The sequence below is a fragment of the Theropithecus gelada genome, chromosome 2 (assembly GCF_003255815.1).
Source record: "Theropithecus gelada isolate Dixy chromosome 2, Tgel_1.0, whole genome shotgun sequence".
NCBI classification, from domain to species: domain Eukaryota; kingdom Metazoa; phylum Chordata; class Mammalia; order Primates; family Cercopithecidae; genus Theropithecus; species Theropithecus gelada.
In genome coordinates, this window is record NC_037669.1 from 160,551,950 (window position 1) to 160,563,968 (window position 12,019).

The 12,019-nt window shown below is 34.5% G+C and overlaps 1 protein-coding gene across 3 annotated transcripts in view; it reads left to right on the top strand.

The window, feature by feature from the left end:
• MRPL3 (mitochondrial ribosomal protein L3) overlaps positions 1-10,655 on the top strand; it is a 41,104-nt gene extending 30,449 nt beyond the window's left edge. For 2 of the 3 annotated variants that reach the window (XM_025375466.1, XM_025375467.1), the window contains 4 exons: positions 1,819-1,927; positions 3,394-3,471; positions 4,977-5,054; positions 10,270-10,602. In XM_025375466.1, coding sequence (XP_025231251.1) covers positions 1,819-1,927; positions 3,394-3,471; positions 4,977-5,054; positions 10,270-10,422 — 418 coding nt within the window. In that variant the 3' untranslated portion in view covers positions 10,423-10,602. Of the gene's footprint in view, positions 1-1,818; positions 1,928-3,393; positions 3,472-4,976; positions 5,059-10,269 lie in introns of all 3 variants that reach the window. The other variant, XM_025375465.1, reaches the window with a different exon arrangement.
• Positions 10,656-12,019: the final 1,364 nt, after the last annotated feature.

Here is a 12,019-nt window from a genome sequence, read left to right on the forward strand (position 1 = left end):
CTTTTGTGGTTCCATATGAATTCTAGGATTATTTTTTCTATTTCCATGAAGAGTGTCATTGGTATTTTGATAGAGGTTGCATTAAATCTGTAGACCACTTTCTATAGTATGGCCATTTTAGCAATTCTTCCAGTTCATGAACAGGGGATATCTTTCCATTTACCCACATCCTCTGCAGTTTCTTTCATCATTATTTTATCATTTTCAGTGTAGAAATCTTTCATTTCCATTATTAAGTTTATTCCTGGTTATTTATTTTTTCGTAGCTATTGGAAATGGAATTGATTTCTTGATTTTTTTTTTCAAATAGTTCACTATTAGTATATAGAAACACTACCAATTTTATACTTTAATTTTATATCCTGCAACTTTACTGAATTTATTCTAACACTTTTTTGGTGGAGTCTAGGATTTCCTATATATACCATCTGCAAATGGGACAACTTTACTTTCTCCTTTACAATTTGGATACCTTTTATTTCTTTATCTTGCCTAATTGCTGTAAGACTTCTAGCAGTGTTGAATGGAAGTGGTGAAAGTGGGCATACTTGTCTTGTTCCTGATCTTAGGGGAATAGCTGAAAGCATAACATCAGTATGTTTGTCATATGGCCTTTGTTGTTTCAAGCTACATACCTTCTATACCTAATATATTGAGCATTTCAGAAACAAACTTTAATAATGCTTGAGCTTTAGTTTTGTTTGCTTTCTACCTGGATCATGGGGTGTTCTTCTAAGTTAACAGAATTTGAAAATAGAGTGATTTCATTTTAAAAGGAGATTTTAGATAGTAAGAAATTATTACTCTCTGATTTTATTTCTCCATTTGTTTCTTCTCAACCCTGAGATGAAGATCCTTCTGATATCTTCTAAAATAAAATTTGTTCAGCATTTAGAGCATTATTTTTTTCTATTTAGTCCTCTATTATACTAGTACTTTTTACTGCCTAACACATTATCCTAAAACTTAATAGCTTAAAGTAAAAAAACATTTATTATCTCAGTTTTCTGTGCTCAGCAATCCCATTATAACTTAGCTGGATGCCTCTGACTTGGGGTCTCTCCCAAGGCTGCAGTCAAGTATCACCCAGGGCTGTAGTCATGTCAGGGTTCTAATTGGGGAGAATCTGTCTTCATACCCACTAATAGGCCATTGGTGGACCTCAGCTCCTTCGTTAATAGCTGGAGACATCCTTGCGGCTTGTCTCTCTATAGGACAGTTTACACTAACTGTGGAAGTTGGCTTCCTTCAGAGCCTGGCAAGCAAGAGAGTACCAAGATGGAAGCTACAGTCTCTTTGTAACCAAATCTCAGAAGTGACATCTCATCACTTTTGCCATATTTTATTTATTAGAAGCAAGGGACTAGGTTCACCCAAATTCAAGGGGAGGGAATTAAGCAAGAGCATGAGTACCAGGAGGTGGTGATCTTTGGGTTCCATCTTAATGGCTGCTTGCCATATCTGTTATAAGTACTTTGAAACTTCTAGAGCTTTTCCATTTTTACTGTGTCATCTTCACAGGATTAGGATGATAAAACTCCTGTTCAGATAAAATTCCCTGTGCTTAGCTCGCTGGTGTCTCACAATCTTGAATTAATCATTTTATATAGAATTAGACTCCAGGAAGGGATGCAGACCAGGACAGAGATAAAGGAATGTTTATTTGCAGTTTTACTTGTTTAGCCTTTTCTAGTTATTTAGATAAGAAGCTTTGTTAAAACTCTAACAAGAAACTGTACAGTTGGTACTAGAAAGTGTACAATTGGGAATAGTCTATGCTCTTTTCATTATGTAAATTCTAACGTTTGTTTTGTTCAGTATTGGTAAAGGTTTTCAAGGAGTCATGAAAAGATGGGGATTTAAAGGCCAGCCTGCTACGCATGGTCAAACGAAAACCCACAGGAGACCTGGAGCTATTTCAACTGGTGTGAGTATAACTAGTGAAGCTCTTTTTAATGCTAAATATTCAACTTCTGCACATGTAGTCCTCAGTCCATCCTTGATATGAAGTCACATAATTTTAGTCTGACACCAGGGGGCTCCAAGTACTTGTCACACTTTTATGGATCCTTGCCCCTCACTCATTTCCCAGAGCCAGACTAGAATTAGTTATATTCCACAAGGTTAGCTGAGCATCTGTAGTTTGACTGTATATACCCTGAGTCTAAATTTAAAAGGTACTTTGTGCAAATGTTGAATTCAGTTTGTCTTTTGAATTAGTATCAGTTAGCAATTCTGAAATAATTTTCTGTGAATTGTAGGATTGAGCAGATAAGTAAATATATTGATAATGGAGCTAGGTTTCTCACTATTGAAAAAGGGCATTAAAGTTTGAAAATGGGAAAATTAAAATGAACCCTATAGTGTTGAATTCAAACTATAAGTATGCATATACTGCTTGGTGGGGGAGGGGAATGCCTGCATGCACACAAGGGAAAATGTAACACAGAGAAATAGAGGGATGTGTGTGTGTGTATATGCCTTACTTCTGTCTACTGGAACATTGTAGTCGTGTATAATGGAATATATTTGTAGAATGAATAAGAGTGATACTTAGTCTATAATACCCAGAATTGTCTTTTAAGCCTATTGGTTACATATTAAACATATCTAATGCCATGATGAGGTATTTATCTAATGCCATGTTGATAAGTAACCAATATGTTGGTTACATATTAAACATATCTAATGCCATGATGAAGTTTCACCTGTTATTGTGAGAGCAGCTGATGGAAAAGTGTTTATATTCTGAGAATTCATGTATTGTAAGAAGCTGTTCCATTTTAGTCGTAATTCAGATTTGCTTCTTTAGATACAGAACTATCATCCATTATCAGAGCCAAAATCAGAGACTGTGTGAAGCTGTTAGATTTATATAAATCAGAGAAAACCAGGGCTAGACAAACCGAGTATTCCGATAACTAACTCTGTCCTTTAATATTTTGATCAAGGAAAGTAACATCTAATGCAAAGAGGAGTAGGACCATCCCAGCACCAGTGATATGGATGAAGTCCATTAAGTCAGTTAATGCAGAAGATGAGTTCAAAACAGGCCTGGCAGTCCATTTTTTTCTTTGAATGATGTGTCGGTGTGTCTGTGTGCCCTTGTCCTTTTTTAATTCTTACCCAGTATTAGGTCAGTTGTTACTGAGTTTTTCTCCTAAATCTGTTTCTTAGTCTGTATTTATTTTGTCAGTCTAGTCTCATTTAGAAAAGAAATCCTCTAGGAGTAAATATGTCTAAATCCATATTTAGTTCCTTACTGGTACCTAGCCGAATAGGGGAAAAATAAAACATTTTAATAATTTATATTTTTAGTTTGCATTGTGGTTTGATCAGTTCTGTTTAAAATTGATAGTACTTAAAAGTGTTAACTTTAGTTTTCTCATTTAGGATATTGGCAGAGTCTGGCCTGGAACTAAAATGCCTGGAAAAATGGGAAACATATATAGGACAGCGTTTGGACTGAAAGTAAGTTTTACAAGTGGTTCTTTTTAGGAGCAGCTAAATTGTCTAAATGCAAAGGCAGCAGAATATGTATTTAATCTGTGTCTATGTACCATTGTTCTAATAGGCTTTAAAATTATTGAGGAAAAGAGGATACATGAATTGTGTGTGTGTGTGTACACTCTAGTTGTAGTCATAGTGGTAGTAATGGTAGTGTATATTTCAAGCCATGAAAAGTGCAGTCATTAAAGAGACAAAATTAGTAGTCCTCTCTTGGACCTGGAAGATTTTTACAAGATATTGTTGCATGAAAAAAATAAGTTTCAGAGCATTCACTATAATACTCTTTATTGATTAAAAGATTGAACAAAAGCTCTGTACATATGTATGTTGCTGTGCCATCATATAATCACAGAAGAGTGGAAGGGTATATACCAGGTTCTTGGATTATATATCAGATGTGTGTGTGTGGAAGTGGATGTAGGTAAGGAGAAGGAGAGTGGGAGACAATCAAAATAGGAGGAAACAATAGCACTACAAAAGAATTGTGATATACGTCCGTTTTTATAAAAAATATTTATGTGTATTTAAGAGAAGTTGGATTCAATCTCTACCAATGAGAAATGTATCTAAGTAAAACTGAGTTATACTATAATGGATGCTGTATAACTATATTTCTGTTAAGCAACTAATGTTTGTATTTGTTTGCCTATGTTTTAAAGTGTGGAAAGTACAAAGAAGAAAATAAGCCACCCATGAGAACAGTACCCAAAGACAATTACTGGAAACATTTTGGTGCATATCCTCCCAGTCTCTATTCTGGATACGTTTTATGTATAAATTTTGACCAGGAGAAGTTTTCAAATTTTGTATAATTAAACCTAAGATTTTTTTACCCCTTCTATTACAATTATACCCATCAGAGACCATCTATTTGCTATATTTTCATCGTGTGTGTGATTTCAATTTCTGTAATATTTAATATTTATTCATTATTAGATAGGAGCCATGGGTCAAACTTGATTTCTTCTCCAAATATTTTATTTTCTCAGTACCATTTTTTGACCAATCATTCTCTCCCATTTATTAAGCTTTTTCTCCACATGAAGGTCTTTTGAGGACCATCTACTCAGTCTCCTTACTTTAGAAATTAGAATCAGTGAGGTCGCAGCTTCTCCAGCCTGTAGGTACAGCAAGCTAGTATTAACTAAAAATTAAATTAAAATTCCACTTGTTATTGTTAATGGTGCCAACAGAGTCCTTTGAGATATCCAAATAGTCTTGATCATTCAGTCACAGAGATCTCTATTTAAAATGAGAGTTTTCTACTACTTCCATAAGATATATCTGCTGTGGTCTTCTATTACAAGTCATCCATAGGACTTGAAGTTTTTCAATTCTTATTCAACATTCTGAAGTACTGATAAGATTATTTACTTTATAAGCAACTTCCATCCTTAGCTTTTAATAACATTGTTTGTTTTAATACAAGTATATCCTAAAATTTTTGGTTTTATTTCATGCTTTAGGTGTGGAGAATAAACACAAAGCACAACATAATCTATGTAAATGGCTCTGTACCTGGACATAAAAATTGCTTAGTAAAGGTAAGTATAAGTGTCTTCTTTTTTTTTCCTTTTTTTTTTGTTTCTTACTTGCAAGCTGACAAGTTACTGTCTTTATGTTCTATTGTTTATGTGTGTGGATATTTGCCGTAAAGTCTCCTTTGACTCATATATGTGACTTATAAATAAATGGCTGTTTTTTCACATGTTCTCTACTGAATCTTTCTGCTTTTTAGTAGCACCTGAGTGAAAAAAATGCACAAGATAACCTGTATTCTATTTCTGTAAAACCAAGAACCTGTAAAAAGGGTAAAGCTGTGTATTAGTCCATCCTAATAGAATGGATGGACTCATAAAGAAATACCTGAGATTGGGTAATGTATAAATAAAAGAGGTTTAATTGGCTCGTGGTTCCACAGGCTGTACAGGAGGCATGGCTAGGGAGGCTTCAGGAAACTTACAATCATGGCAAACGGGGAAGGAGAGACAGACATGTCTTACATGGCTGGAGCAGGAGGAAGAGAGGGAAGGGGGAGGTGCTACATATTTTTAAACAAGATCTTGTGAGAACTCACTGTCACGAGAACAGTAAGGGGGAAGTCTGCCCCCATGATCCAGTCGCTTCCCACCAGGCCCCTCTTCCAACATTGGGGATTACAATTTGACATGAGATTTGGGCGGAGACAAAAATCCAAACCGTATCAGGCCAGTAAGCAGAAAGATCTTCAGGAGTATGAGAAGGATATTTGGATAACTATTGCCAAAATAGCAGTATATCTTTGTCCTTCCCAAAGGAACATGTTAGGTTTTTTAAAGTGCCCCATCTACAAATGAATGGATAAAGAAAGAGTGTGTGTGTGTGTGTGTGTGTGTGTGTATGGCTGAAGAATATTCTAGAGAATACATACACACACTAAAATATTCTTCAGCCATAAAACAGAATAAATTGCTATTGTTTGTGGTGACGCGGATAAACCTGGAGGACATTATGTTAAGTGTAATAAACTAGGCACAGAAAGACAAATATTGTATCTCACTTTTATGTGGAATCTGAAAAAGTTGATTTCATAGAAGTAGAGAGCAGAATGGTTTTACCAGAGGCTGGGGGAAAATAGTGGGGAGGAGAGCTGGGGGAGGTGGTCTACAAGCACAGTTAGTTAAGAAGAATACATTCCGGTGTTCTGTTATATAGTAAGGTGACTGACTATAGCTAATAGTAATGTATATTTCAATATAGCTAGAAGACAGGATTTTGAATGTTATCACCACAAAGAAATGATACATGTTTAAAGTAATAGATTTGCTAGTTATCCTGATTTGATCATTATACAATGTATATATGTATTGAGACATCACACCATATCCCATATATATGTACAATTATGTGTCAATTATAAGTAAACCCTGCCCCCACTCCCCCCAAAAATGTTTTTTGACTTTTAAAAGAGTTACTTTGACAAACCAGGAAATACATGAGGTAAAAATTGGAATCATCAAAAGTGGTTAAAGGTAGCCATTTGAGGAGGAGCTTTTTTATCATTACTAGCACCATGCTCTGATTACATCTTTAAGTGTTTTTCTTTAAAAAAAAAAAAAGTAAAAAATTTGTACGGATAGATACATTTTAAGAAAAACTCTTTAAGTTCTCAGAGACTTACTTCCATAAAATACAAAATAAATATTCTGCGTGGGGTTTATTCCAACATAATACAAATTTTCTTACCTCTGAGTTTTGAATCTTCCATGCTGAAGATAAGTTTGTATTAGACATGATGTCAACTCTTCTCCAGAGTATATTCTTCATTGATTTTCCAATGATAGCAGCAAAGAAATAGTGAAACTTAAACCTCTGATTTTTTAAACTCATTTCCTTATATATATTTTTTTCATTTCTAGGTTCCATTACTAGTATAAGGAATAATTTTTTGAAATCTTACAAGGAATAAGAGTTTTGCTTTTTAAAATTACCTTTCTGGGACACTTCACTTTACTGGCTGGATTATTCTCATTTTTCTTAAAGAAAAAAATGCATTTAAGCCAGGCCTGGTGGCTTGCATCTGTAATTCCAGCTACTCAGGAGGCTGAAGTGGGAGGATAGGAAAACGTAGCCTCAGGAATTGGAGGCTGCAGTGAGCTATGATCACACCACTGCTTTCTAGCCTGGGCAACAGAGTAGGACCTAGCTTCTTTAAAAAAAAAAAAAAAAAAAAGGAAAGAAAAATGCATTTGATGAACTTTTGTAAGTTTTGTTTTTTTCCTTAAGTTTGTGGGTTTTTAAGTTTAAGTAGATTTCTAGTCCCCAAGTAAGGCAGTCATACTTACAATGACAGGCAGTTGAAGCCAGAGGATTGTCATTGTACTTCCCATAGTATTTTGTCTTCATAATTCATATGAAGACATATCTTCATATCCCTGGCCCTACATTTCAGATCACAGGTTATAAATAGCACAGTCTAATAAAGGAGAAGGATTATTTTTTGTAATAAAAGTATACTGGTCACCAGATTAATTTTTAAATGTCAAATCCTCCTTTTCTGCCCATTTTTCTACATACATGATTCTAGCCTGGTTTTCTAGCCGAACCTTACCATTGATTGCTGTGACTTCTCACGTACTACTACAACATCTTCTCAAGTACTTCTACAATATCCCTGCCACCAGCAGAGATGAATGGTCAATTATCTTGAAAAACCATAGTACATACAATGACACTCTGATGTAGTTGTATAAATAAATAGTTGATAACCAGTAACATTTATTACTCAGATTTATCGCCTACTTCAATAAAAGGTTGCTTCCAAAAACTCCATTCACTCTCATAATTGATAATAGTTTGCCATCACTGAAGATACTCAGAAGATACACCAAAGAGTTCTGAAAGAGGAGTCTAAATACATTTTGAAAAATTGTGGCATCAAAACAATGTCCAGTCCCCTTTGAACTATTAACACACTAGTGAATATATTTTTAGCAAGTGTATTTATATAATAAAAGAACTCATCCTTTAAAAAAAATCTTTGAAATATGGTGCTTAAATAACTTTCTTTTGTAACCTTAAAGAATCTGCCCAGGCATTAATTAAAGTATGAATTTGGGGAACATTTCGTAGGTTTGTGTTTTAAATGATAAAACTTGCTGTGTCCTTTCACTCCATTATTTCTGTTCTTCCATTGATTCCATAGCAGGTAAAGTAGTCCTTCCTTGCCCACGGGTTTTGAGCCATTTCCTAGTGGGCAGCCAACTTTGTTAACATCCACTCACGTCTTGGGAGCTTTTGTTTCCTCAGAGTACAGGGTTACCAATAACTTTTTTTTTAAGATCCTAAAGTTTTTAAAGATAGTCTTAGAGATGACCAACCTGTTTAATTGTCTTGAGCTTTTTGTTTTGCTGTTCAGATTCACTAAATGTATTAATGAAGGCTAGAGAACTATTGTTTACAGCGTAATAAGTATAAATATGTTATAAAATACTGTTCATTCATGTTCATTCCTATGTCCTGTATATAATTTATTTTCAGATTTGCCTGGTTTTTGTCTGCCCTTCCCCCATATTTTCTTAGAAGATTTAGACTGGTTTGCTGATAGACATAAAAAGAATGAGGTAGATAATTGAGGAAGTCCTGGTGCAGGCAGGGAAATAGTAAACCTGGGGTAAGATTAAATACACAAAAATACATACGGACTGCAGACCTTTGGCCCTCAACTTTTGCACCACCGAGACAAAAATGGTTGAGATGAGATGTCATTAACGTTTCAGATCCATGAATTATAATACTTAGGTTTTATAAACAGTGCTTCTATTATCTAAAATATGTATCAGGTGTAATAGTTCTATAAAAGTGTGAAAGCAGCTGAGAAGTATCTCTTTGGGTCATTGATGACAATTTTTATTTCTCAAATTAGCACAGAAAGTTTTGTTGTAATTGGTTTTATTGGATTTTTTGCTTGGGATTTATTTTCAACCCTAAATACTGAGCAAATTTAAATTGGTAAGAATATGACTTTTTTCCCTTCTTAAAGTTCAACCCAAGATTAATGGATTGGGGGACAAAACTAAGCAAGTTTACTTTCTTCTGGGTAATTTACTCATAATTTCTTGAAACAATTTTAATAAGAGGAATTAAAGTAGATCTGTTTTTCTGTACCAGGCTGTTCCTAGCAGCTGTGTACCTTATTTCAACCAAATTATTCATTTCTTATTGCTAAAGTAATTATGCCTCATTTTACTCTGTGTATACAATTACATGTAAATTTTTTAAAATTTACTTATGAATGAAGGCTGTAGAATGAGTCAGAAGTTCTGAATAATCCAATATTTTCCAAAAATAAACTCAACGTTTTAGATCACATCAATACCTATATTAAAATTGTTCAGTCTATGAATTCACAGATATAATTAGAATTTTTGAGAATATATAGAGTTAACAGACCTCTTACAGAGATTCATAGGTCTGTTATTGTTTTTGTTAAATATTATTCTGTCTTTAACTTCTCAATAAGAATGTATGCTCTGACATACATCATGCCGCATTTATTGTATATGAAGATAGGATTGATTCTTGTTGCTCACACCTATAAGCAGAAAATGCACTAAGGCCTTGGGAATATTCAGTACTAAATCAAGGATGATATAAAATAGTTTCAACTTGATATATAAAATAATCTCAACTTAAAGGCCCTCACCCAAATTTGAAAATGCTGAAGAATTATCTTTAAATCTTCCATCATACAAGACTTTTTTTTTTTCTGACCATGTGACACAGAAATACAATCTTGTTTATTTGTTTTATTTGCTGGAGAAATGACTCTTTTGGTAGGGGAAGAAAAATGTAAGCTAATTTCCTTAATAAGAAGTGATATTTTTGATTATGTGCTCTTAGAGTTAAGACTAACAAAAATGCTAGTTTGTCAGGTCATTATATTTGAAAATGAATCCATATAAATGAAATTCAAGTAGTAATTTTAGAGTGTGATTTTATCCTGTGGGACAGTCCTAGAGATTCTTATAAGCTAAGATATAAATAATAATTGATGATTTTATCCTTATAGCTTGAGTTTCTGTTACTGGGTTAGTCAGATTTTTTAGAATTAAAGGAAAGCATTGACTGAGTTCTTTTTATTCTATATACGTAACAGTCATGTTACTCACATTAGAAAATGTAGTAGCAGGTATTTCTTTGATTATGAATAATCGCTGAAAAGGCTACCTTTAAAGAACTTAATTCGTATCACTTACTACGATTTTTGCCTTCTCTCAGGTCAGAGATTCTAAACTACCTGCATATAAGGATCTTGGTAAAAATCTACCATTCCCTACATATTTTCCTGATGGAGATGAAGAGGAACTGCCGGAAGATTTGTATGATGAAAATGTGTGTCAGCCTGGTGCACCTTCTATTACATTTGCCTAACATCTTTGGATGTGGCAGAACCTTACACATTCTGTGAGCTTTGATGAGCCAGAGTGATATAATCACCACCAGAAATCATATTCTCCTTTCTTAGTCACAACAAAATCAAACATGTCGTCTTTGTCAAGGGCATAAATACATCATTCATACACCCATTAAATTTTGTTGGAAAATTTGCCACATTAAGGCCGGGCGCGGTGGCTCACACCTGTAATCCCAGCACTTTGGGAGGCCGAGACAGGCAAATCACAAGGTCAGGAGATCGAGACCATCCTGGCTAACACAGTGAAACCCTGTCTCTACTAAAATACAAAAAAAATTAGTTGGGCGTGGTGGCGGGCACCTGTTGTCCCAACTACTCGGGAGGCTGGGGCAGGAGAAGGGCGTGAACCTGGGAGGCGGAGCTTGTAGTGAGCTGAGATCGCGCCACTGCACTCCAGCCCTCCAGCCCGGGCGACAGAGCGAGACTCCGTCTCAAAAAAAAAAAAAGAAAGAAAATTTGCCACATTAAACATATGAGTTAGGTAGATTGGATTTGCTGAAATTGGTGTTTGACATATTGGTAAAATATTCATAATTTGTGGACTCGATTCTTTTTTACTGCATATTTCCCAAGTTATCTTAAGATGTCTATAAATTTAACTTTTATTAAAGTTTTGTCAATCTTTGTGAAATAGTGGTTGTGGAACAGTAGAAAACCATATGGGGACTATGGTGCAACCTATTTGGGTAAAGAAACCATTTGCTAAAATGGAGAAAGTAAATAGATTTTTATTTAAATTACAGAAACATATATGTTAAAGCCCAGTCGAAGGAAAGACAATCAAATCATAAATTATGGGTCCTGTTTACATTTTTGTTAGGAGAGGTGATTACTTTTTAGTTTTATCACTCAATTATAAGATTAATGTTGTTGTTGTTTTGTTTGTTTGTTTTTTAGAAAGGGTTTTGCTCTGTTGCCCAGGCTGGAGTGATCTTGGCTCACTGCAGCCACGACTTTGTGATCTCAAGTGATCCTTCCACCTCAGCCTCCCAAGTAGCTGGGACTATAGGTGCCCACCACCATGCCTGGCTAATATTTGTAATTTTTTGTAAAAATGGGGTCCCACTATGTTGCCTAGGGTAGTCTTGAACTTCTGAGTTCAAGCTTTTTACCTTCCATGGCCTCCCAATTTGTTAGGATTACAGGTGTGAGCCACTGCATCCAGCCTACGTTTCAAAAAGAATTTATAATGATCTAAGATTGTATGTTCAGACTTTTATTAATCATGTATTAATCAAAATGCTAATGGTTTGTGGGTTTCTTTTTAATTGTATGAAATTAACATGTATTTACTAATGACTACTCATGACAAATAAGCTTAACCATGTGTATAAGCAGACCTCAGCTTAAATACTTGATTTCCTCTGAACCAAATTCTTAATTCACATCACCCAATAGGTTTGTTAGTCATAGTGTTAGATCTCCATGTGATATACTATCCTGGTTGTATCACATTTTTCATTTTAAATCCAAAGATAGCCACATTTTTAAAACATTTTTATTTATACTTTATCTTATTTCATTAAAAATATATGGCAATTGATATGAAATCCA